At 41.3% G+C, this 27,206-nt stretch overlaps 1 protein-coding gene across 1 annotated transcript in view; it reads left to right on the forward strand.

Annotated features, from left to right (window-relative positions):
* ANKFY1 (ankyrin repeat and FYVE domain containing 1) overlaps nt 1–27,206 on the forward strand; it is a 77,222-nt gene that overhangs the window by 13,019 nt on the left and 36,997 nt on the right. Inside the window, exons 2-7 of the mRNA XM_056127449.1 lie at nt 7,617–7,809; nt 11,265–11,383; nt 15,478–15,613; nt 21,347–21,470; nt 22,007–22,156; nt 23,750–23,915. Coding sequence (XP_055983424.1) covers nt 7,617–7,809; nt 11,265–11,383; nt 15,478–15,613; nt 21,347–21,470; nt 22,007–22,156; nt 23,750–23,915 — 888 coding nt within the window. The remainder of the gene's footprint in view (nt 1–7,616; nt 7,810–11,264; nt 11,384–15,477; nt 15,614–21,346; nt 21,471–22,006; nt 22,157–23,749; nt 23,916–27,206) is intronic.

Below are 27,206 nucleotides of genomic sequence, written 5' to 3' on the forward strand. Positions count from 1 at the left end.
AAACAAAACAAAACCAACAGTGGACATGGCGAAAAGAGTCTGATGGGTGGTGGTGGGGAGAAAACCAAACAATAAAACATCTGGGGCTGGAGAAGTAGTGCAGTGGGTAGGGCACTTGCATGAGGCTGGCCCAGGTTCCATCCGCGGAACCCCATTTGATCCCCTGAGTGATTACAGAGCTCAGTAAGTCCTGAGCACTGATGAGCATGTCCCAACCTCTTCCCTTTCCCCCAACCTCCCTCAGCCCCAAGAAGAAAAGGTAAAGGAAAGAAATTCCCAACCAGTGCAGCTGATTGCTAAATCTCTCATTTTCTGGAGGTTTCCATTTTAGATTCTTTAAGAGGGTCATTACAACGTAATGTCTGAGAATAGCTTTGTTTTGTTTTTCTTGCTGAATGAAGTGTCTTGTTTTGGGCCAGGGGAGTCACAGACAGCTCAGGATTTCACTCCTGGCAGTGCAACAGGACCATATGTGTAACATGGGAGTGAACGCAGGTCAGCCACTCTTGTACAACGCAAACACCTTACCTGCTATGCTCTCTCTCTGACCCTTGGATGAACATCCTTAAGTAATTTTTGCTTATCCAGTTCAAGTCAGATCTTTCAAACATTAAAGTTCTTTTGAAACTGATGAAACTGAAATCACAAGTAGCACTAGCTCTGGAGAAAATAGACATAGGTCCAGAGAGAACTCAGTAGGCTGAACAGAAGCTTTGCATGCAGAAGGCCCAGATTCTGTCCCTGACACTGCATGGTCCCCTGAGCACTGTTGTGTGTGTCCCAATGCCCCCCTCCCCAAATGAACCAGAAAAAAAAAACACCCTTTTTTTCTTTTTTTTTTTTTTTTTTTGCTTTTTGGGTCACACCTGTCGATGCACAGGGTTTACTCCTGGCTCTGCACTCAGGAGTTACTCCTGGCGGTGCTCAGGGGACCATATGGGATGCTGGGAATCGAACCCAGGTCAGCCGCGTGCAAGGCAAACGCCCTACCCGCTGTGCTATCTCTTCAGCCCCCCTTTTTTTTCAATTTTTAAGAAATTTATTTTAGTTGAAGTGACATGGTAATAACAGTGTTAATGTTTATGGTTTCAGTGGACAAGGCTTTTGCACCTCAGAAACACCCAGGTGCCCAAAGCCCCTTTACCACTAATCTATGTTGCTTCTAGTCCACTGTTTAAAATCAGTCTATTTTAGAATAATAAATTTTGGGCAAACTTTTAAGATAGTATGGAGATACCACATATATTATCTGCCATACCCACTTTCCAATGTCACTGACATCTTACATTAGTTTTACACCTTTATTATCATTAATAAACCAATATTGAAATGTAAATATAGTTTATATAAGAACAGTGCTTCATTTAGATTTTCTTCATTTTAACTTTAATTAAATTTTTCTTTCCCTTTAAAAAATTAAAAACAAATTAAAAAAATTTTTATGCCATATCTGGTGATAATCAGGGGTTACTCCTGGCTTTGGACTCAGGAATTACTCTTGGCAGTGCTCAGGAAACCATATGGGATGCTGGAGATTGAGCCTGGGTTGGCTGCTTGCAAGGCAAGCACCCTACTCACTCCTACTCACTGTACTGTCTCTCCAGCCCTGTTTTTCTCCTTGTTGAAAGCCTTTTGTTTTCCAATTTTAATGATAGGATTTCATTCATACAATGCTATAACACCATATCTAGTCCTAGAGTGTCAGCATCCTTCCATCAAATAAATTGCTTTAAAAAAAAGAAAAAGGAGAAGATGAATAGGGGTTAAGGCATTTACTTTGCACATGGTCAACCTTGGTTCAATCTCTGGCACCACATATAGTCTCCTGAGCACCTCCCGGAGTGGTTCCTGAGTACTGCCTGGAGTGGCCCCCAGAAACAACAAAAGAGGAATCGGATATGATTTATACTAGCATTTCCCAAAGTGTGCAGGATGGGTAGATAGGTGCCTTAGGTACAATTAGGAACTCTGTATTTGTTCATTTAAAGAAGGTAGATTTGCAGGGAGGTTGCTGAGTAGCCCCCCCCCCCCGCCTCCCCCTGACATGCACGCACACACACACACACACTATCACCCCCCCCCCCCAAACACACACACACACACACTTGAAATGGGCATTTTAGGCCAAATAGGAACCTCTGAGTTAAAGGTTCAGTTTGCTTTGTAGAAGAAAAAGCTACACCTGTCAAAACTTGGAAGCAGTTTTTTTTGGCAATTGGGATATGAAGGTTCAGCTTGTCAGATGAGGTACTCCATTTTTCGTTTGATTTAGGTAGAGGCAGATGAATGGCAAAGCTTTTGTCAGCAAACTTTTGGAAGGATTAGACTACAATTGACTTTCAAATGATCTCAGAGCTAAGAACTATGGTTCCAAGTAGATTTCATAAACCTATTGTCTGATAATTAGTTTTAAAGGAGGATATGAGGCCAGAAAGATAGTTCAATAGTTCAGAGGTTAAAGTACATGTCTTGCATGCAGCCCACCTCATTTTGATCCCCAGAGCTGATGGTCCCCCAAGTAGGTTCCTCCTGCACCTAGACTGCCCAGTAACCTCCATCACCCTTTCTTGGAATCATCAGTTGACAGGGAATTGCTGGGAGGGACCCCTGGAACTCCTGAACACTGCTTGGGAGCCCAGTTTTCCTCCTCACACATAAAAGAATCTCACCAGTTAAAGAATGAAACATTTTTAAGTTTGTGGGTTTATTATGCTACAAACACAGACTTTATGTATGTATTTTTAAGAGGGGCTAGAGAGAGATTATAAAAGTTAACTAACTTGTTGCTAAGACCACCATTATCCATGTTCAAATTCCAGCACCACTTTGGTTCCCTGAGCGCTGCCAGGAGTAAGACCCGTGCGCCACTAAATGTGACCCTCGGATGTATGTGGGCTGCACAAGTAGTTTATTTCATGATTTGTTTCTGTTGCATCTAGAGAGTGTCTGTCTTCTCCATTACCCAATAATGCTGTAAGAGTATGTGCCAGAATGATTTTTTACTCTTATATTGTAGAGGGGAATAATAAAATTATAATGAAGGATTAGGTTATGCAATTGTCTTTTTTTCCCTTTTCCTTTTTTTTTAAGTCCTAGAAATTAAACCCAGCAAGCACCTCAAATGTGAAAAGCATGAACTCTGCAGCCTTCCTTTCTCTCTGCCTTTCTGCCGTTTTTCATCCTCTGCTCTTTCTTCCTAAGGGATCTTTGCGGGAGTGGGGGGGCGGGGGGAAGCGCGGGTATTCATGCCATATCTGCGGATGCTCAGGGGCTACTCCTGATGCTGTGCCCAGGGTCACTTCTGGATCTGCTCTGGGACCATATGCAGTGTAGGATTGAAACTGGATCTGGAGTCAGCAAGCAACTAAAGCGCCTTAACCTCTGTACAATCTCTCTGACCCACATATATCTCATTCACATGGCACTAACCCTACCCTAATATACAAAGTATTGACTACCCTAAGTGAAACATTTCTGCTTCCTGTCTTCTGTATCTCCATTTCCACTATGGCTTTATTTCAAATTACTGCATCTGATCTCTTTTATGAAAGAGTTCACGCCTACATTTTAGAGCCTGTCAAGGACCTGACACAGATACTCCTGAGTAGTTGGTAAATCAAGTTGAAAAAGTAAAATCCAATTTTATAAAACCAGGGACCTTTCTTCTCTTCAACTTTGTGTCCCCATCTGCTTCCCAGTAGCTGATGATTCTCTACAAAAGTAATGAAAAATTTAAAGACCGAATATAAGAAACACAGAAATGGTTAGATAATCTAAGAGGTATATGAATGCTAGGAATTGAATCTAGTCTTCTTGAACCCAATGCATTTTCAGCTGTGGCCTGTTGAGGTGACTCTCTTACCCTACAATCAATGTTTTTTCTTTTCTTCCACATCTGGTGGTATACAGGAGTAACACCCTCTCGCTCAGAGTTTGCTCCAGTGGTGCTTGTAGGGGTCTGTGGTGTCAGGGGTTAAATGTGGCTTCCAGTTTACAAAACATGCACTCAGCCCCTTTAATTTTCAGGTACCTACCTGCAGCTTTTTTTTTTTTTTAATGGAAACCTCCCCAATTGTGCTCAGGGACCACCAGGATTATCGCTAGTGCATATGAGCCATATGCTTGCTGGTTAGGGTTCCACCATTTAAGCTATCTCCCCAGCCCTGAATTTGCAATTTTTTAAAAAATAAATTTTTTAAGTTTTGGGTCACACCTGGGTGGTGCTCAGGGCCTATTCCTGGCTCTTCGTTCAGTGATCACTCTTGATGGGGTTGGGGGACCATACGGGGTGCTGAGGATTAAATCCGGATTGGCCACATGCAAGGCAGACACTCCACTGTACTATTGCTCTTGTCCCTTGATTTTGTAATTTTTATATTTATAAAAGTTTACTTTTCCCGGGCTGAAGTGATAGCACAGTGGTAGAGCGTTTGCCTTGCACTGGGCCGACCCCAGTTCAATTCCTCAGCCTTCGATTCTTCCACCCCTCTCAGAGAACCCGGCAAGCTACCAAGAGTATCTCGCCCACATGTCAAAGCCTGGCAAGCTCCCTGTGATGTATTCGATATGCCAAAAACAGTAACAAGTCTCACAATGTTACTGGGCCCACTTGAGCAAATCGATGAACAGTGGGAGTACAGTGACAGGACAGTGGCAGTGACTTTTCCCAGTAACCAAAAACTCTGAGGGAAGATCTGACTGATTGTGCTTATAGTTGTGCTGTCTGGCATCTTGAAATGTTGAATTTAATGACTCAATTATTCTTATAATTGAACAACCCAAACTATATGAGCTTTTTCTTCTTTCCCACCAAAAACATAGATTCTCTGGAGTTAAAGCTGTAGCACATAGCTGATCCAGGTTTGATCCACATATGATCACCTGAGCACCACCAGATGTGGTGCATGTTCCCCATCCCTACCACAGTAGCACCAGGTATGTGACTCAGCAGTCGAACACATGCCTTGCATGTGTGCAGTCCTGAGTCTGATTCCCAGCACTGCCCCCACCCCCGCCCCCACCCCCGCACCACCCCTCCTCCCCAAATACACACAATAAAGAAAGCTATAAAACACCTGAGGCCTGTAGTTTGGGTGGTGTGTTGACCTCTCCCTTGGAGAAGCTGTCTTGTTACATTCTTTTGGATTTGATTGGGAGACAAGACAGAGCATTCAGATTATTTTTGTACTGATAAAACCCTGGACACTACAACTGGACAGTACTTGTCAGCAGGGACTGTACAGTGGGCCCCCTGGTCTACATTCACCTTTTTCCTCATGACCATACTTAAAAACACACCAACTAATGAAGCTTCTCGATCATTTTCATATGCATGTGATGCTTCTCCATTGCTTCCCTTCATAAATAATGCTTGAATTTTCCTGGAAAACCATTAAATATGTATAAATCATGACATCACCCTCACCTGACATCACTGCCAGATATAAAGCTAGAACCCTATTCCTTTTGCATGTGTACAGTCCTGGGTTTGAGACTGCTGATTAGACATTTCCCAACTTAAAATGTTTCTTTACTAATAACCCCTGCCACTTTTTTCTCTTTTTTAGTGGATAGGAGGTGTGCACTTGACACAGGGCATACTACTGACTGTGCTCAGGGTTCAATCTTGGTGACCCTCAGGAGACGATATGTGGTGCCAGGGATCTAATGAAGGTTGGCGGCATGCAAGGCATGCCCCTAAATCCCTATACTATCTTTTCTGCTCTGGGCCTCCTCTTTCCTATTTAGTTTTTCTTTTGGAGACCACCTTCTCAACCTTTTAAATCTGCTCTGCCACACCTGTAGAGTGTGCTTACTTCCATCTGAACTCAGTGACTACCCAGGCCCACTCCTGAAACAGGGCAGGTGTGAGGTGTTAACTGATAACACGGGCTTTGGAAGTAAGAATGCCTAGGATGGGTTAAGGCGTGTGCTCCTCATCCTGGCTCAATTTCTGGCACTGCAAATCATTCCCAAGCCCTGCCAGGGTCCTCGAGCACAAAGCCAGGAGTAAGCACATAAAGGTGCAGCCAAAAAGCCAGGAAAAAAAAAATAGAATGCCTTGCTCATACACTAGATCAGTTTTCTATCAGCTGTATGAGTTTGTTGGCAAATGCTTCATCTCTCTACTCCATTGTTAGGACTTTCTTGTTTTAGGGCCATATCTGGAGGTGCACAGGGGTTATACGCAACTCAGTAGTTGTGGGTCACTCCTGGCAGTGCTTAAGAGACCATGCAGTGCCAAGAGTTGAATTGAGACTCCAGCATATACTTGATCCTTTGAACTATCTCCCTGACTCAGACTTCTTAAAAGTTTTTCTCTTCACAAACCCATTTTTCCAAGAAATTTTTAAATCTGCTCTGCCACAGATTTATTGAATATATTGGTTTGTAGTAGTCTAGGTATACAAATAAAATATTTACTGATAAATAATTTTAAGGCTTATTGTTTTTTATTATGGTTATTGGTTTTGAGGCCACAGTTGGTAATGCTCAGGCTATCCCAGCTCCTGCTTGAAGTAAATTGTCCCATGGTATCAAACTTGGGCTTCTGCATGCAGACCATGTACACTAACCCTTTGAGCTGGGCCCCTTGAAACAAATTATTATATGCTCAGGGTTTTCTCTTGGCTCTGTGCTCAGAGATAACGCCTGACAGGACTTGGGGGACTATATGTGGTTCTGGAGATCAAAGCCAGATCAGCCGCATGCAGTACAAGCACAAAGGGCTGAGCACATGCTTTGCATGCACTGCCAGCTGTGGTCCAGTCCCTTGTACCTCCTCCTCTCTCCGACCCCCCCCCCAAAAAAAGAACTAGTTTCTGATGTCTTCCTCTTTACGATGTGGTTAGTATTAGTAGCTGCTTTATGGTGGTGTCAAGAAGACTACATGAGAGAATTTTTTTTGGAACACTTTAAGAACAGCATGTGACATGTAAGCTTACTAGTGATACAGGAAAGTCTTCTAGGTTGTGATCATCTTTTTTTGTTTACATTAAAAGATTTGCTGGACAGTTGCCTGTGAGCTTCTTGTGTCTATCTGTTCATTATCACATGTTGAACATTCAGTCTTATGGAAACAGAAAAGAAATCTTCGGGCCATGTTGATCCTTTGGGCCTCGTGACCCAGAGTCATCCTTGAATTCGTATAGAAGATAAATAACTCCAAGGAGCTGTAACTCTTTCCTAATTACCTGTAGCAACCTGGAAAAAAATCCCAAGTCAAAAAAAATAATATTGTTCCAATGTGTAAATAAATAGTCTTCCCTGATATTAAAAAGAAGAAGAAGAAGAAATAGTAGAAATGTGACAGCACAGCGGGTAGGACGTGTTTGCCTTGCACACGGCTGACCAGACTGACCTGGGTTTGATTCCTCCACCCCTCTTGAAGAGCCTGGCAAGCTCCCCGTGATGTATTTGATGTGCCAAAAACAGTAACAGTAAGTCTCACAATGGAGACGTTACTGAGCCCGTTCAAGCAAATCAATGAACAATGGGAGGACAGTGCAGTGTGCAGTCTTGTGGCTAATTATTTTGGCTGTCATTCCATCTATGCATGGGGAAATAATGCTTTATACGTGCTGTAGTAAAAACTTGATTTTTTGTTTCCTTTGCAGAAGAGGTGGCCAAGTTGGAGAAGCACTTGATGCTTCTTCGACAAGAGTATGTCAAGCTGCAGAAGAAATTGGCAGAGACAGAGAAGAGATGTAGTCTCTTGGCTGCACAAGCAAGCAAGGAAAACAGCAACGAGTCCTTCATCAGCCGTCTGCTGACGATTGTGGCTGATCTCTATGAACAGGAGCAGTATAGGTGAGCTTCTGGAGCAGCCTGCAGCGAGCTGTTTTCCTTATTCCGAGGCCACTTGGCAATTTCTTTTTGCTTTCTTTCCAAATTTATTTCTGTGTAATCCAGATATTATAGACCTTTAGTCTCTAAGCTCTTAGAGATATAATTTTGCCTCTTTTATTTCTTGCTTATTTTTAGCACAGAATGTAGGAGTCGTAGTGTTAGCATAGCTCTTAAAGACAGGAATTAGTTTACATGTCCAGGAATTCAAAGGGAAGAGATCGCTTTTTCTTGGTTTGGTTGGAGGAATCTTGGAGCTAGTGGGAAGTAGAGTCGGTGGTTGAAATAGACTCTGGAGCCATACAACCTGTATTTGCAGGTCACAGGCCACTTCCTGGCTATATAACCTAGATACTATGGCTTGAGTCTGGTTTCCAATCTGTAAAATGGGGATAATAGTCACTACTACTTTGGGTCATTTGTTTTAAGCACATAGAACAAAAACTGGCAGTTCTTAGCTATTGTTATTAAGTGAATTTTGAAGGATAAAGGCTGGATAAGACTTAATAGTTAAAAGGTACTGATACATACTGGGGGAAAGGGCAGCTGGGATAGAGAAGGAACCACTATATAAATGGTGATTGGAGGGTTTGCTCGGGGTGGTAGATGTGTGCTGGAAGTAGACCATGGACCAAACATGATGGCTGCTTAGTACCTGTATTGCAAACCATAACACCCAAAAGGAGAGAGAGAGAGTAAGAGCGAATGTGCCTACCACAGAGGCAGGGGGTGGCAGGAGGGATAATTGGGAACATTAGTGGTGGAGAATGGGCACTGATGGAGGGATGGGTACTTGAACATTGTATGACTGAATGTAATCACAAAAGTTTGTAATCTGTAACTATTTCACGGTAGCACTGTAGCACCATAGCACTGTCCTCCCATTGTTCATCGATTTGCTCCAGCGGGCGCCAATAATGTCTCCATTGTGAGACTTGTTACCGTTTTTGGCATATCAAATACGTCACAGGGAGCTTGCCAGGCTCTGCTGTGCGGGCGGGATACTCTTGGTAGCTTGCCAGGCTCTCCGAGAGGGATCGAGGAATCGAACCCCAGTTGGCTACATGCACTGCAAACACCCTACCCTCTCTGCTATCGCTCCAGCCCATCTCACGGTAATTCATTAAAATTAAATTTAAAAAGAAAAAAAGTAGTGATATTACTAATAGGGGAAATCACTGAGGATCAGCTCAAACATGTGGTACCATGTAGAGGATTTAGAGTTTAGTTATGTACCAATTTAAGTTTCATTCCATGATCAGTGGACGAGGTAGAGAGCAATGACTTGATGCACTCGTGAGTGTAGGGCCAGAGTGTCTTTGAGTTGTAGGATTCTCATCAAGGTGGTATTTTTGGAAGATTAACCTGGTAACATTGTGTAGATATACTTTTAGAAGAGAGAAAAGAGGCAGTGAAGAGAGAAAAGAGGCAGCGATGTTGTAGTAAAGCATCCAAGCCAGAAATGACAAGGACTAAATTGGTATAATGGTAATAGAACATGGAAAAGAAACATGGAAGGGAGTATTCATTGAAGAGAATAATTGACTTCTAGAGTGATGAAACTGTCGTTTGGGCTAGGGGATGTGCATAAGTGGCAAAAGCCATGGCTTTGATCCCAGGCACTGCAAATGTGTAATCTGCAATGACAACACACATATATTTTATAATAAAGTTTCAAAATAAATTAGGACCTAAGGATCACTCCTGGTGGGGTTCGAGGGACCATATGAGGTGCTAGGGATCTAACACTTGTAGGATACTTGCAAAGCAAGTGTGTTACCCGCTATACTATCTCTCCGGCCCTGGAAGCTTCCTGTATGAGAGCTAGAATTCTTGATACACTTCTGTACTTGTGACATACATTCTAAATAGTATTTTTGTTTTGGGTAAAATCCCAAGCTATACCCAGTGGTGCTCAGGACTTATGCCTGGCTCTGCGCTCAGGGATCATTTTTGCGGGATCAGGGGACTGAATGGAGTACTTGGAATCAAACCTGGGTCAGCTGTGTGCAAGACAAGAGCCCTATCCCCTGTACTATCATTTTGGTCCTCTACATAATATTTTTTTAGGCTAAAATGTATCTATATCAAGCATTAGAGGGAAATTGTTCATATCTCCTTTAAGTCAATGAGTCAGTTTTAAAACTTGTTTTTTTTTTTCTTTTTGGGTAACACCCAGCGATGCTCAGGGGTTACTCCTGGGTCTGCACTCAGGAATTACTCCTGGCAGTGCTTGGGGGGAGGGTTATGGGATCCTGGGGATTGAACCCGGTCGGCTGCTGGCAAGGCAAACGCTTTACCCGCTGTACTATCATTCTGGCCCCAGTTTTAAAACTTTTAATACTTAAAAATTAGTATTTGTGGGTCCATCCTTTCCAGTATGGTTGAGGGCATTGTATGGTACTGAAACTTCCTATTGCAAAGCCTGTGCTCCAGCTTTTGGAGTTACATTTCTGCCCCTGGATGAGTTAATTTATTTAGTAAGCTTTGTTTTCTTTTCTTTTCTTTTCCTTTTTTTTTTATTCCCATCTAACAGTTTTTGCACATTTAGTCTGTAGAGACATTCTGACCTAGTAACACTATTACTATTTTTTTTAATGGTATAAAAAGTTCTTGCTTTTTGGTTTTGTTTTTAGGTCACACTTGACGGTTTTCAAGGGTTACTCCTGCATCAGTGCTCAGGGATCTTAGTGGATCCTAGGAAGCCATGCAGTGCTGAAGAGTGAAATTCCAAATCATGCACAGGCCCCTGTATTTAGATGTTTATGTTTTGTTGGGGGGGGGGTTGTTTTGTTTTGTGTGTGTGTGTATTTAGGAGGGTGGTATTAGGGCATACCCATTTGTGCTTAGGGACTATTCCTGACTGACCTGAATGACCCTTGGTGGTGCTCTGGTGACCATATGCAGTGTTGGGGATTGAACTGGGTTTGGCCACATGCAATGAAAATATTTTACCTCCTGTACTGTCTTTTTAGCCCATATTTAGATTTTTAGAAGTCCTATTGCACCTGTCTGGGCCAAAATGACATCTCAGTGGACTGAATCCAGCTTAGTAAACTGAGATCTGGATTTGGTTTTGGCACTGCACAGTGCCCCTGTCCCCACCAGGAGCAAACCCAGAGCACCAGTCTAGCTTAGTGCTCCCCTTAGAAATACTCCTACCAGGGGATATTTCTGAATGCATTACATACCATCTGAACTGAAGCTAGAAATTAGGAATAGAAAGCATAATTGTCAATAGGGTTTAAACATATTCCATCAGAAAGAATTCAGTGCCAGCACAGAGGAAGAATTTCGTATGTGTTTTCTTTGGCCATATGCGTTGTTCATTCACTATCTATTTATCAGGTATATAGAAATATAAGTGAGATACATTTAATTAATTTCCTTTTATATTTGAATCTTTTTTTCTTCATTAGTGATCTGAAGATAAAGGTTGGGAGCAGACACATCAGTGCCCACAAGTTTGTCCTGGCAGCTCGCAGTGATAGCTGGAGTCTTGCCAATTTATCTTCCACTGAGGAGCTGGACCTATCAGGTAAGCCTCCTATGATCAGGGACTCAAAGCCGCCAACATAAGGACTCTGAACTATCAGTTGAGAGTGACTGAACTAGTTGATAAGTGAATTAGAGACTTATCCTTTGGGTATTTCTGTTTAAAACCTACCTACCAGATTATAAATTTTTTTCTTTTCTTTTTTTTTTTCTTTTTGGGTCACACCCGGTGATGCACAGGGGTTACTCCTGGGTTTGCATTCAGGAATTACTCCTGAAGATGGTCAGAGGACCATATTGCCACATTTTACCATATGGCATGCTGGGAATTGAACCCGGGTCGGCCCTGAGCAAGGCAAATGCCCTCCCCGCCATGCTATCTCTCCAGCCCCTAGATTATAAATATTTAAATACCTGCAATAATTTGTAAAATTCAGTACCTCTCCAGAAATTCTTCATGTTATAAATTCTTCATGTTATAAGTAACGTATAGAAATTTTCTCCTAACCCTGAAAATAAGTCTGCAGTTTAGTTGTAAAATTTAATTGTAACTGGGACTGAAGAGCTAGTCAGTGAGTAGAGCGCTTGCCTTAAACTCAGCACCATATGTCATCCCCTGAGCTGAATTCAGAAGCAGCAATTATTCTAAAGAGGCTTCTTAACCTTTTTCCTCTCTCTCAACTGCGTTTTGGCCCGAGAAACCCAGCATAGGTAAGCCCAGCTAGAAATACCTCTGTTTCATTACCTCTTTGATATTGAAATAAGTTTTGGTTGTGAATTCAGAAATCTTTTAACTGTTACCAAATTTTTACAGCTCCATATTTAGTTAACTGATTTCATATGGGATTGCAACCCACAGTTGATGAATTTAGACTCTAAAGAATAAGAATATCTATTTTTTTCTTTATGTTTTTATTTTTACATTTTATTTTAGGCTCTGTGATTTACAATACTGTTAATAATAAGAGTCTCATGCATATGACATTCAAACACCACTCCGTCCACCAAAATGTCTGCTTCTCTCCACCATAGTCTCAGTTCTCTCCCCATCCCCCCTGCCATGGTAAGCTCCTTCCTGTAGACCAGCTCTCAAGTTCTGTTGCCTTGGCCACTTGTTATTCGCTGACTCTGTTTTTTTTAATCCCACATATGAGAGGTCATCCTGTATTTGCCCCTCTCGTTTTAATTAACCTTACTCATTATTATTACTGTTTTGGTTTTTGGCCACACCTAGCAGTGCTCAGGACTTACTCCTGGTTTTGTGCTCATGGATCACTTGGGGGGATCATAAAGGATGCTGGGCCTTGAACCTGGGTGTATTCTGTATGGCCCCACCCAGCATGATACTCTTTAGATTCATCACCTTTTCTCACAACTTAGTAAGAATACCCATGCTTTAACGTTAAAGAATGATCCTTAGGGTTCTGAATTTGTTGTTTTGGGCGGTTTCTGCTTATTTACTCTTAGGGACCACACCCATCAGTGCTCAAGACTTAGTCCTGGCTCTGGGCTCTGAGATCTCTCCTGACAGTGTGATGTGACAGAAGTATTTTAGGTACCCGTGGCGTCTTTCACAGTAACTGCAGCTCTTCAGAAAGACGGCCGCATTTTTCTAGAATGTCAGCAGTTTGCTGCAAATGGCCTTTAGTCTCACAGCTTACTTGCCAAAGACCAGTTCATGTATTTTCAGCCTACTGTTTTTAACCTGCTAGTAGATTGATCTATAGATTTTTTTTTTCAAATTTAATTTAAAGTTACTTAAGAACGGGACAGGGGCAATAGCACTGTGATTGGGCGTTTGCCTTGCACGCGGCTGACCCGGCCGACCTGGGTTCGATTCCTCCACTCCTCTTGGATAGACCAGCAAGCTACCGAAAGTATCCCGCCTGCACGGCAGAGCCTGGCAAGCTACCTGTGGCATATTCGATATGTCAAACACAGTAAAAACAAGTCTCACAATGGAGTCGTTCCTGGGCCTGCTTGATCAGATCGATGAACAACAGGAGGATAGTGACAGTGACTTAAGAACTGTGAGGGGAGAGAAAGAGAGGTACATGTGAAGAGAGAATACAGGCATCTCCAGAGAAAGCTTGAATGCACATCTCAGTTTGAGAAGCGGGCCAGGCTCCAGGATGAAAAATGAGCCCGCCTCCTTTACATGCTGTTGGTATTCTAGTAGACTTTTCTCAAACTACACCTTCCTGGATAAGAGTCTGTTACTAGGGCGTTCATTGTCAAGGGGAAAAGCCTCAGACGCTTTATTTTTTAAAATTTTTTAATATTTTTTTGCTTTTTGGGTCACGCAGCAATGCACAGAGATTACTCCCGACTCATGCACTCAGGAATTACTCCTGGCAATGCTCAGGGGACAATATGGGATGCTGGTAATCAAACATGGGTTGGCCGTGTGCAAGGTAAATGCCCTACCCGCTGTGCTATCGCTTCAGCCCCAACCTTGGACTCTTTATAGTTTTTTTTTTTTATATAATGCATGTATACATGTTATTTATGACTTCATCTGTATCAGGAGAAAAATATTATGGTTTTGCATATAAATCAAAGTATCTTTTTGTTGTTGTGTTTTGGGTCATACCCAGTGATGCTTAGGAGTTACTCCTGGCTCTGCATTCAGGAATTTCCTCTGGCGCTGTTGGTATGTGCCATCACCACAGCGCCCCATGTGTCTTATATAAATTCTTCCATATGGAATCTTTGTCATATTCTTACCATGATCTTTAGACTCTCTTGAAGCTTAACTGCTGTATATTTTATGTTGAAGAAAGTTTCAAGTAATTTTAACTGATGCAAAAACATCATTATGTGCAGATACTTTAGTGAAAAATTTGGGGGGGTTCTTAAAATTGTTTGTTTGCTTTTTTGACCTCCTCAACCGTACTTGGGGGTCCCCAGACCCCTGGTAATGCTTGGGTCCAGCAGTATAGAGCCACTAGGTCTATATCTGGTGGTGCTAGAATCACACTCAGTTCCTATACTCAAGGCATCTGAGCTCCTATACTCAAGGCATCTGTTCCACCTCTTTGAGTTGTCTTCTCAGCCCCTGAATTCTTAAAATCTTTACTCATTTTTCATTATTAAAAATAATTCTGTGGGGCTGGAGTGATAGCACAGCGGGTAGGGCATTTACCTTGCATGCGGCCGACCTGGTTCGATTCCCAGCATCCCATATGGTTCCCTGAGCACCGCCAGAAGTAATTCCTGAGTGAATGAGCCAGGAGTAACCCCTGTGCATCGCCGGGTGTGACCCAAAAAGAAAAAAAAAATAATTCTGTGACCACCCCCTTCCCCTCAGCACTGCAGGAGTAACCCCTTAACAAAAGCCAGGAAGGAATAAGAGCTGAGCACTGTCAGTCGTCCCTCCCCTAAACTAAGTTACGTTCTGTCTTGTTTTTCAAGCCCACGTTCTCCCTTGAAACATATACTTCCTTCCTTTCTCTCCCCTCTCATCTTTCTCAGTTAGTTTCAATAAAACCGATCTTGCTTCACCAAAAAACAAACCAAAACAAAACAGTTCTTTGCTAAATCTGAGACAAAAAAAAAATCTGCAGCTTAAATTTTTATTTAGTTATTGGTAAGGTTAACTATATTTACCTTTGTGAATTGTTTTATTATATTCATTGACCTTTTTCCTTCAGATTCCATCTATGTCTAGAATATTTTTTTCTCTGATTTATTCGACATATCTGCTGTAGGTTCATTTCCAAACCACCACCCTTTGCAAAACCTTTAATACTTTCTAGCATCAGGATTTAAATCACCCTTTTTTGGTAGGACTGGCTAGAGTCGCTTAAGTTGTGTCCAGAAGGCCTGGAGTTTCCTCCCAGTGAGTCTCAGCCAGCCAAGCCAAAGATTCAATGCAGGGGCCAAAGGATACCCTGCTGCAGTGCCAGGTGGTAGCCTGACCACCCTGTTGGTGCTCAGGGGCCCCCAGGACTGTTCCCTGTGATGCTTAGGTGTGTGGGCATCTAATTGGGGTCAGTTTCATACAAGGTGGCTGTTTTTAACGATTGCAATATTTCATTGAATTATGTGTACTGTTATTTACCTTATTAACCTCAAGCTTTGGGGCTCCTTGAGAAGTCCTAAGTCACCCTAAGTTTCTCTACTTTCTTTCCTCAGATGCGAACCCTGAAGTGACAATGACAATGCTTCGCTGGATCTATACAGATGAGTTGGAGTTCCGAGAAGATGATGTGTTCCTGACTGAGTTGATGAAACTAGCTAATCGTTTTCAGCTACAGCTCCTTAGGGAGAGGCAAGTCACAGCAGATACAGTCAAGCACCTCAGATGGTGGTGGCTGAGCTTTAATTATTCCAAGCTCTGGGAAAACAGCTGCTTCTGCTAATGTAAATAATTTTTGCAAGGTGTTCTTTTTAAGGTGATAGTAAGGAGACAATTTTACTTCCTTTGTTTTGTATTGTAAACTTCATTTTGCCAAGGCTTTACATTATTTTCTTTCACTGGTGTATGACCTAAGCTTTTATTGCACTTTCTCTGTTGCTCTCCCAGGTTGGACAGAAAACAAAATACTCACGAAATGCTGCCAAGCAAAATACCCTTTAGCTTCTCTTGTCGATGTGGTCCCTGAAATCTTGGTGCAGAAGTGCCCTTTTATATTATTTTGTATTCTGCATGTTTGAGGGAGCTGGAACTTCCTAGAGCTGCTTGCTGTTTTCATTGTGCAGTTGATATTACCCATTTGTTGTCAGCTCATTCTAATTGTCCCTACTGAGTTGACACAGTTACTCTTATTTTTTTTTCCTGTTTTGGGGCCTGTTTTCCTGGTAGTGCTCAGGCCTTACTCCTGGCAATGTGTGGGGTACCATATGGGGTGCCGGGGATCACCTTGGGTTGGCTGCTTGCAAGGCAGGTACTCTGCTGCACTATGGGCTAAAGTACATTTTTATCTCTAAGTCCAGTAAGTCACACAAATGAACAAAAGTTTGAAATTTATAGGTACATGTATATAGATTTAGGGTTACTGAAGGTAACTTCACTTTGAGGTCTTGGATGAGCTAGATTGAGAGATTTAGTCTTTTTCCCATTTTCTGATTGTTTCATCTTTCTTTCGACTTTGTCAGACTTGCTTGTAATTTAAATAGCTTTGATAAAAATGTAGGTTGGAATAGTTTAGGTAATTGTAATCTATGCAGTAGATTCTTTAATTAAAATGTTGTTTGTTGACTGATTAGGCTTTGTAATTTTCAGCATTACTAAATGCTCAGTCTTAAGTTGTTCGATGTGAACTTTTCCTTGTTTTCTGTAGCTGCTTTGTTTTATGAGCTGGGATGAAAGATATCTGGGAGTAGATTAAAATACTGGATTTTACAGGGTTACAGAGGGCTGGAGAAGCATTACAGGAAACAAAGCCTTACCACATATGGTCCTCTAAGCACTGCCAGGAGTCTTTATGGAAAAGCTTCTCGGCATTGCTGACTATGGCCAGTCTCTCCCCTCACAAATAAGTAAAGAAAAAGGTTGCAGAATGCCTACAGGAGAAATTACAGATAGAAATATATTTGAGCAAATAGATGAAAGGGCTCTGACACAAATTTTCACAGTTAAATATAAAGTAGGTTTTGTTTACCTGTGTAACTCAGGGATACTGGTAGTTTAGGGAATGTTATCAACAAATTTGATTAACTGAAATTCTTTGCTACTACCAGGAAACTACTCTTTTAAACTTCATATAATTAATAATGACATAGTAGTAGAATAATAACATGAATATGTCATTAACATTGATGATGTATAGAGGCCAGAGTGATAGTACAACAGGCAGTGCAAGTGCATGCAGATGATCCCTGAGTGCAGAGTCTGGAGTAAGCCCTGAGCACTGCCAAGTGATACCCAGAACTATAAAAACAAACAAACAAAAATTGATAATGTATAATTTTTTCCTGATTATAAAATGTATGTTCAATGTATAGTATTTAAAATATATGGGATGATAGAAATTTAAAAAACACCTAAGTCACTGAATCATCTGTAATTCAACCATTATTAACCTTTTGTGTTTATCCTGTCAGTGAAATTTTTTTGTTTGTGTGTTTATGGTGCTGGGGACCAAATCCAGGTCTCATACTTGATAGGCATGCACTTCTCCATAGAGCTATATCATTGCCCTCCTTTCTATGCCTCTCACTCATATGCATAAGATTGAAACCAGACAGGACTTTGTGGGATAAGTTTGTGAGAGTCTGATTTTGTGCTTTAAAACTTAGGACTGTGAAAAAATTAAAATCTGTGGCACCAGAGAGAGTACAGTGGGTAGGGTGTTTGCCTTGCACACAGTGGATCCTGGTTCAGTCCCCAGAATCCCATATGGTCCCCAAGTACCACCAGGTGTGATATCTGAGTGCCAGGCCAAGAGTAACCCCTGAGCATTTCTGGGTGTGGCCCCAAAACCAAATAATGATAAAAATTAAGGTTGTTATTTTTGTGCATTTGTAACCTAAAATCAAAAACACGTTAACAACAAAATAATTGCCTCCAGAAGAAAGTTTGTCTAGATATTCTTCATGGGGAAGGAGAATGGAGACTCTTAGCATGTGAGGGGTGTGGGTGAGGTAAGATACAGTAGTGTTCTTGGTTCACTTCCTGCACAGTGCTTGAGGTGCTTAAGGTGAGAGGGGCAGGGCCGCCAAACCTGGGCTTCCCTCCAGCGTGCAAAGCATGTACTCAGTTTGTTGAGCTATTTCTCTGGCCAAGTGACTGGAAAATCTTTCATTTTTAAGCAAAATGTTTTTCAGTTGTAATCATGTCGATTACTAGTTAGAAGTTATCAAAATGATAAATGGCACTGGTGATTCTGAAATTTAATGAAAGTTGAAAAGTTGCCAGTAGTGATAAAACCAAAACAGTAATCTCATGGTGCAGTGTCATGTGACTTTAGAAAGGAAAGTGCCGTTTTCAAACTCTCAGCATTTGTCTGTAAAAATGCTTTGCAGTGTCTTCTACAAATATGCTCCTGAAGGACTGGAGTGATTAGCACAGCGGAGAGGGAGTTCGCCTGGTACATGTCTGACCTGGGTTTGATCCATGGCATCCCATATGGTCCCTCCATGCAGAGCCAGGAGTAACCCCTGAGCAATTGCTGGGTATAACCCAAAAAGCAAAAAAAAAAAAAAAAAAAAAAAATTAAGTCTGCTTCTGAGATCATATTGTATGTTAGTATGTTTAGTATGTTGTGTGTTAGTGGAAAACCCAGTGACAGTTGTCATTGTAAACATGGTAAAATTTCATGTGTATGAAAAGAAGACTTTTTTCCTGGAGTTTTCTGACTTCATATATAAAATCAGAATGACTTGGTCAGACATTGCTGTTTTCTGGTTTGAATTTGTAAAAACTAGTGGTACAGACTGCAGAGGATGTTAACATTAATATATTAGTTGTTAATGATGTTACTGTTTTATTTTATTATTTTGTTATTGTTTTAGCTCAGACCTGGCAGTGCTCAGGGGTCACTCCTGGCTCTGCACTGAGGAATTACTCCTGGCAGTGCTTGGGGGATCATATGGGATGCTAAAGATCCAACGCCAGTCGACTTAAACACCCTACCCACTGTATTATCACTCCAACCTGTTACTATTTTATTACTTAGATATTGTTGCAGTTAATTTAAAGTTTTGAATTGAGAGCCAGTGCAGTAGTATAAGGCAAGGTGTTTACCTTGCACATGGTAGACCCGAGTTGATCCTTGTCACCCCAAATGGTCCTTCAAGCCCACTAAAAGTGAGTGATTGCTGATCACCCAGTTAGGAGTAAGCCCTGTGCACCAGTAGGAGTGGCCCCAAAAGCAAAAAAAAAAAAAAAAAAAAAAAAAGATAATAAAAATAAAAAAGCATTGATTTTTTTTTTCTTCTTATTTTTAAAGATCTGGGGGAAATGATTCTTAACAGCATTAGAACTATGTAGCTTAAAAATGAAGTACTTCTCACCAGGCAGATAACTCATAGGCTGGAAGCACATTGGAGGAGCTAGATATAGCCCATGAACCCTGTTGGATGTGGCCCAAAAACAAACAGAAAAGTACTTCAGCATAGGTCTAGGAATATTATAAGGTGCCTGTATTGACCACTAGATGGAGAAATAACTCCATGATTCTTGCACCTGGCCGAAGACAGTCTTTATAAAGTTTTTGGGATTTGTTCCTCATTCTTCCCAGTATTTGTTAGGTTTATCTTTTCTTGCACCATATTTCCCTCCATGTTACCTTAAGTGATATATTGGTTAAAAGCGGGACTCATTTACTAGGCATTTGTTCTTAATAATTCTAAACCCCATTTGGGCTCTCTTCCCTCTGGAGAAGCCAGAGTTCTTTCTTGAACTTTCCCATTCCTCCTGCCACTTCCTCCTTCCTCCTCATATCTAAGGTAAAGGTAAAGGCCCTCCCGTTGATTGTCGATTTGCTCGAGCAGGCCCAGTAACGTCTCCATTGGAGACTTTATTGTTACTGTGTCTGGCATATCGAATACTCTCGGTAGCTTGCCGGGCTCTCCGAGAGGGGGTGGAGGAATCGAACTCGGGTCGGCCATGTTGGCCGCGTGTAAGGCAAATGCCCTACCCGCTGTGCTATCGCTCCTCATATCTAAATAAAGCTATTGCTTCACTAAACAAAACTCAAGACTGGAGAGATAGTACAGCTGGCAGGACTATATACTGTGACTTTGGTTTGATCCCCAGCACCTTTTATGATTCCCTTGAGTCCTGCGAGCAGTGACCCCTGAACACAGAGCCAGGAGTAAGCCCTGAGCACTGGTTTAAAAACCAAACAAACCAACCATTTGTATTAGCTCTTCTTTTATGCTAATTACTTTTATTATGCAGACTTTTAAAAAAAAGTTCTTTTTCCCACTTTGGGTGACTTTTTTTTTTTCCTTTTTGGGTCACACCCGGCGATGCACAGGAGTTACTCCTGGTTCATGCACTCAGGAATTACTCCTGGCGGTGCTTGGGGGACCATATGGGATGCTGGGAATCGAACCTAGGTCAGCTGCGTGCAAGGCAAACGCCCTACCCACTGTGCTCTTGCTCCAGCCCCTTTAGGTGACATTTTAAGTGGTCTCTTAAAAATAATCATAGGGTCAGAGAGATAATACAGCAGACCTTGCATGCAGCCGATATGGGTTTGATCCCTGGCACCTAAATGCTCCCTACACACTGCCAGAAGTGATCCCTGAGACCAGAACTAGGGGTAAGCCCTGAGCACCGCCAGGTTTATCCCTTCCACCCTCTCAAAAAATTTACCAAAATAATTAAGAACTGTGGATGTGGATCAGATGTTAGAGGACATGCCTTGCACGTTTGAGGCCTTGGGTTAAAAACCTGTTAATCACGTTGGGGAGATAGCTCAGTGAGCTGATGCGCTGCCTTGCACACTGGAAGCCTGGGTTTAGTCCCCACCACATGGATCCCCTGAGCACTGCCAGAAGTAGCTCATGCGCACTACTGGGTATGATCACAAAACCAAAATTGATAAAGGATTGCTTTATTGAGTTCTAGAATTATATGTACTGTATAGTATATATTCCATATAGTTCACCTTTTAGGAGAACATTGACGGAGGTGGTAATTTATTGAGGCATGCCTAGAGCTACTTAGTTCTAAGCCATATCCATTACATAGTAAGAGTTATGCTTAGTAGGAACCGTTAATTATGTCTCATACAAATAAAGAGTGAAGCACTAAACCTTTCTCATAAAGTTGTGTATTGATCGAGTTTCTTTTGAATAGTTTAAAGGCAGTTGAAGGGTTATACTTAGCATACTTATTATCAGATTATTTGGAATCTGATCAACGCAATATAATGAAATGCTAGTTAATATTTTTAAAATATGGTAGTTCAGCTATAATTTATTCATAACTATTTGGATTACCTTTAGTTTTATAAGCCATACTGTATATACTAGTCAGTATACAGATTTTTGGCATGGTTTATTAATATATTTGTCCTAATATTATTTATCATTGATATTCTTTTTTTAGATGTGAGAAAGGTGTCATGTCCTTGGTAAATGTCAGAAACTGTATTCGCTTCTATCAGACTGCAGAGGAGTTGAGTGCCAGCACTCTGATGAACTACTGTGCAGAAATTATTGCCAGTCATTGGGTGAGTGAGAGACTGAGGGTGTGAACAAAGCTTCTCCCTGGAAGTCAGCAGACCTGGTTATGCCAAAATAGGAGAAATAGAGATCTGCAATAGAGAGGCCGGCTGTGACTCAGTGTTGTGAATTGCGGAAGTTATGATTACTTTATTTGCCGTCTTGGAAGGTTGAAGTGAGCAAAAAATTCTACTCTCATGTTGGAGGACTCCTAATGACTTTGTTTTTTACTGTTTATCAATATTGTTTATGCTTAACTATCTCACTGAGAGACACAGTAATATGTGGTCAAGAGTATGGGTTTGGGAAGTAGAACTCTTAGTACTAGATCCCAGTTTGACTTTATTCACAGTGTGATCGTGGGCAAGTTATTTAACCTCTTCCTTTTTGTATTTCTGTGCCTGCTCATGGGGCTTTGTAAGGATTAAGTGAGTTGGAAAATGTTAAGACCTTTAAAGTTGAGACTGACACATTTTTACTGCCTACTAAATGTCAGCTGTTTGACGTCCAGTCTGTTTGCTTTTACTCTTATTTTAATCCTTAGGATGACTTACGGAAGGAGGACTTCAGCAGCATGAGTGCTCAGTTGTTATACAAAATGATCAAATCCAAGACTGAGTATCCCTTACATAAAGCTATCAAAGTGGAAAGAGAAGATGTAGTCTTCCTTTATCTAATTGAAATGGACTCACAGGTACCATGTTTTGGTTTTGAAGTTGCTTTTCCATTTTTCATATCTTTCCCAAAAAGTATACTTTGCTCATTTTTTTCTCTTTAATGCACCTTACCCTCTTCTGAACTATTATTGGCACTGTCTTTAAAAGTATGTAATAGTCGGTTTTTTCTGTCATACTCCTCTGAATTTTTCCTACTCCCACCCATTGTCCAAATCCAAAACCACATCTGCGTTTTTAATTGTTATAGCAATAACCAATTTCCAGGATTAAAAAATCTGTTTTAGTGATTTTCTGCTGCTGTTAGTAATTGCAGCAAACCTAAAGGTGTTAGAGAAAAAAACTTTTGGCTTTTGTTTGTTTTGGGGCCACACTTGGCTATGCTCGGGGCTTGTTCCTGACTCTGCTTCATGGATCACTCCTGGTGGAGCTTGGGGGATCATAAGAGATGCTGGGGATCAAACCTGGCTCAGCCACATGCAAGGCAGTTGTCTACTTGCTATATTATCTCTCTAGCCCCCAACATTTTGTTGTCTTGAGTTTTGTAGAAGTTCAATGTATATATCCCCATATGTATTATTATTATTATTATTATTATTATTATTATTTATTTTTTTAAAAACATTTGGGATTGGGGATGGGTCGGGTGGGGGCTAATACTCATCCTGTCACACTGCCCCGGAAGAAATATAGTTGCTTTTATCAGTGTGCAAGATGGAAGTATAGTATGTTACATCCTTGGTGTCAGTGTATAGGAGAGACATTGAACTGTTAGGAGATTAGCAAGTTCTAAGTCTCTTAAAAACATTAACTATTTTCCATCAGACTCTATGAACGTCTACCTTGACACTTACGTTCTAATAGCACATGTGTTTGCATTTCCCCTTTGGTTCATTTTGTTGTTGTTTGCGGGGGGGGGGGGGGGGTTTGGGGGCTCCTCAGTGGTGTTGGATCCACCAGGGCTACACTGAGTTGTGAGCAAGGTAGGGGGTGGGGGATGTTTGCACCTGCCTAGCTTGTGCTCCAGCCCTTAGAGCTATTTCCCCAGTGTTACCTCTTGGTTCTTGTCTTCCTTGGTATAAGTTTATCTGCTCTGTGCTACCTATAAATTCTGTGCTTCCTCAAAGATATGTGTCCTGAAGAAGTTTTTTAGTTCAGTTAAATTTGGGGATTAAGTATTGTTATAGCCCTAAGACTTGACATTTGTGAAAGATGACACTTAATGGAGGCTTGATCTCTGGCACTGCATATGGTTCCTCATTCCTGAGCACAGTCAGGAATAGCCCCTGAGCACTGCTGTTATGGTCCAAAACCCCTACCCTGCCCAAAATGAAAGATGGCACCTACATAGTTAAAGTGAGAAAACTGGGGCAGGAGCCATACAGTGTGTAGGGCACTTGCCTTGCACATGGCTGGCCTGGGTTTGATCCCTGACATCCCCTATGGTCCCTGAGCCTGCTAGGAGTGATCCCTGCGCACAAGAGCCAGGAGTAAGTCCTGAGCATCACTGGGTGTGAACCCAAACAGCAATAAAAATTTAAAAATGTAGTAAGAAAACTGAAAATTAGTTATTTTCTCCTGAGTGCTCATTTACTAATTTTTCTTTTGTGTAGCTCCCAAGGAAACTGAATGAAGTGGATCATAATGGAGATCTTGCATTAGATCTAGCTCTTTCAAGAAAACTAGAGAGCATTGCCTCCACACTGGTCAGTCACAAGGCAGATGTGGACATGGTGGACAAGAATGGCTGGAGCTTATTACATAAAGGAATCCAAAGAGGTAAGACATTTGTTTTTATATTTTCTTCTGCTGATATTTATATTTTTATCTAAGTAATGTTTTTTGTGGGTGGGGCTGGGGGCCACACCTGGCTGTGTTCAGTGCTTACTCTTGGCTGTGCACCTAGGAATCACTTTTGGTGTTTCAGAGACTATATGTGGTGCCAAGGATTGAACACAGCTCAAACAAGATCTGCAAGGAAAGAACTGTACCTGCAGTACTATCTTTTGGCCTTGACTAAGTAATTTTTTTTAAGACTCTCTGGCACTATTCAGGATTCTCAAAGACTTTTGGAATTTGTATTCACAGTCTATAAATGAGAATTTGTGATCAGTGTGTCACAGGAGGACTAAAGAGTTACTACCTCTGTGGCTCGTGAGATAGTACAGTGGGTAGGGTGTTTGCCTTGGATGAGGCCAACCTGGTTTTGATCCCCAGCATCCCCTATGATCCCCTTAGCACCACTAGCAGTAATTGCTGAGTGCAGAGACAGAATAACACCTGAGCACAGCTGGGTATGGCCTCAAACCAAAAGAACACACCAAAAACAAAATTCATTGCTTCTGCCTTATTTCTAAGTTGTATATAGTATCAACAGGGCCTTCCAATTAGACATTATTATATATACTATTATCTTGCTGCAGTTTTGATATTCAAAAGTTGCTCCTTCTTTGGAGAATATAGTTCCTTCAAACAGGGTCCCACTGCAGCTCTGCCCAGCCTTTCTGGGAAAGGTTTGAATATAAATATCCTTCTAACTCATGTGTTAAACTGTTAAGTTTGTTGGCTGATGAAAAGGAAAATTTTATTCATCATCAGGAAGGAAGTCCTTAGAGTATATTGGTGTCAAGCACAGATACATTTTTTCCCAAGCACCTCTCTTCACTGTGCAAAGCCATTGGGTTCTTAGCACTGGGTACGTGTTCATGTAGGGAAAGTTTCCACCACATAGAGAATTATTCTTTCCCATACTATTAGTGTCTGTGATGTTTATTTTGGAAACAATTACTTGTTACTAAAAAACAATCTCAGGATTATATTTCTTTCCTCTTAGGGAGTTGAATTCTTATGTTTGATGAACAAACATCTTTGACAATTTATTAAATATTTTGGTGATTGCTTAGTTACAGGAATTGCCAAGAATTGGTGAGGCATTTTTGATGATTATTTTCAAACACTTTAATCTTTGACTTTGAATTGATCACATTTGCCTGCAAGCCTAAGAATTTAGTGTGGGTGTGATTAACTTGAATGATGCTAATTTTGGAGATTATGGCCTTGTGGAGTGGACGAAGCACTGGCATTGGAATTCAGTTGCACTAAGTATTTTGTTTTACTAAATTCTTATGTTCCAAATACTGTGTGGTCTTGAGTCAGTCAGTCCTGCTGCCTTTCTTTTTCCTCATCTATAAAGATGACCTCATTTTTTCACTGTTAAGAGAATCAGAGCATTCCTAATAGCATACCTAATATGGTGAGTACCAGCCACTTGGTAGGATCAGGCCCTCGTTTTCTACCAGGCCCCCGAGTTGGAATGCCATCAATTCCAGTTCTTCTAAACATTGTTTTCATAGTTCCATCTCAAACTTGAGCTTTAATCTGTTAGACCTCCCCAAATGGCTTAGTTAAGTGATATACTAGACTTTAGCTGTTATCCTTATTTTAATAATAGAATATTTAATGAAGATCTTTATGAAGACATTTTGCTCTGGTTTTAGACATGTGTTGGGCCAGAGCGATAGCATAGCAGGTAGGGCATTTGCCTTGCACGCAGCCGACCCGGGTTTGGTTCCTTCGCCCCTCTTGGAGAGCCTGGCAAGCTACCGAGAGTATCCAGCCCATACGGCAGAGCCTGGCAAGCTCCCTGTGACATTCCATATGCCAAACACAGTAACAACAAGTCTCACAATGGAGACGTTACTGGTGCCCACTCTTGCAAACCGATGACCAACGGGAGGACAGTGCTACAGTGCTGCAGTTTAGACATGTGCTAGAATCCACAAGCTGATGGTGAGTCAACATCCTCATACCAAGTATGAATTAAATAGCCAGAGGGATGCCATCTTCTGACTAACTGGATCAGAGCAGTAAGATATATATACTTGTTTGTATTTTTAAAAATTTTGCTTTTTTTGGCTTAATAAAATTAGCCACATGTATTTCTTAAATATGAGATTCTTTTATAACATTTTCCAATGTTTGCATATGTCATCACTGATGGGAAGAGCATGAAGTTTCTGTTTATATTATCTTGTATTCTGTTTATAATGGGCAATGAAAAAGAATAACTTACATTAAAACGTTTCACTAAAAGATTATAAGTGGATTTTCTAAAGAACTCAGTTGTTACATTAGAATACTTTTAATGTGGACTAATTATTACAGTTATGCCTCATTTCCCCGGCAGTGTCAATGAATGGAGTAGATGAAACTTTTTGGGTTTTGAGTTTGTGTTTTTGGAGACTACATTAGATACTCTAATGGGGTATGGGGGCTTTTTCTGGCCTGTGCTTGGAGATCACTTCCAGCAGTGCTTAGAGACTCATAAAGTACAGGAGATCAGACTTGGGGCTCTAACATACAAAGCATGTGTCCTTTGAGCATAGCACTGCGATCTTCTCAACCCTAGATGAAGCTTACTGCATGCAAGGGTGGGTGGAGGGTCATCAGGGGGTTGGGCCCTACCCAGCCATGGTAAGGGTAGAGGACTACTCCTGGCAACGATTGGGGGACTAGCCGTTACTGGGGCTCAAAACTAAATTGACATATGGAAGGCAGGCACTTTAATCTCCGTAATATATCTCAGGCCCTTAGATGAAAATTAGAAGTATTGTGTTTTATTATTTATTTATTTTTCTGAAATCCCATAATTTTTATTGAAAATTGCTTAGAGAGATGCAAGGGGAGAGAAAGAGAGAAAATACATGTTCAAGAGAGAACACGGGCTTCTCTAGAGTTGAAGAATCAAAGAGATAGAGACCAGCAAGTGACATATGTGTTCAAGGGAGAATATGGGCTTGAAGAACAAGCCACATTTTGTCTTATTTTGAGATTATCGATAGAGACAAACACGAAAAGCAGGCCACTGAGTCATGCCCCACATATTTCTCCTCTTTCTCATCTCTCACATAATTCTCAGAAAGTGGATTTTCCCCTCCATCATACCTAGTGATGCTTGGGGCTTGTTCCGGGCTCTACACTTGCTTGGGGGACTATTTGGGATACTAGGATCAAACTCCAGATGGCTGCATGCAAGGCAAGTGCCCTTACATGCCATATTGTTGCTCAAGC

The sequence above is a fragment of the Sorex fumeus genome, unplaced genomic scaffold (genome assembly GCF_029834395.1).
Source record: "Sorex fumeus unplaced genomic scaffold, SorFum_2.1 ptg000063l, whole genome shotgun sequence".
Lineage (NCBI taxonomy): Eukaryota > Metazoa > Chordata > Mammalia > Eulipotyphla > Soricidae > Sorex > Sorex fumeus.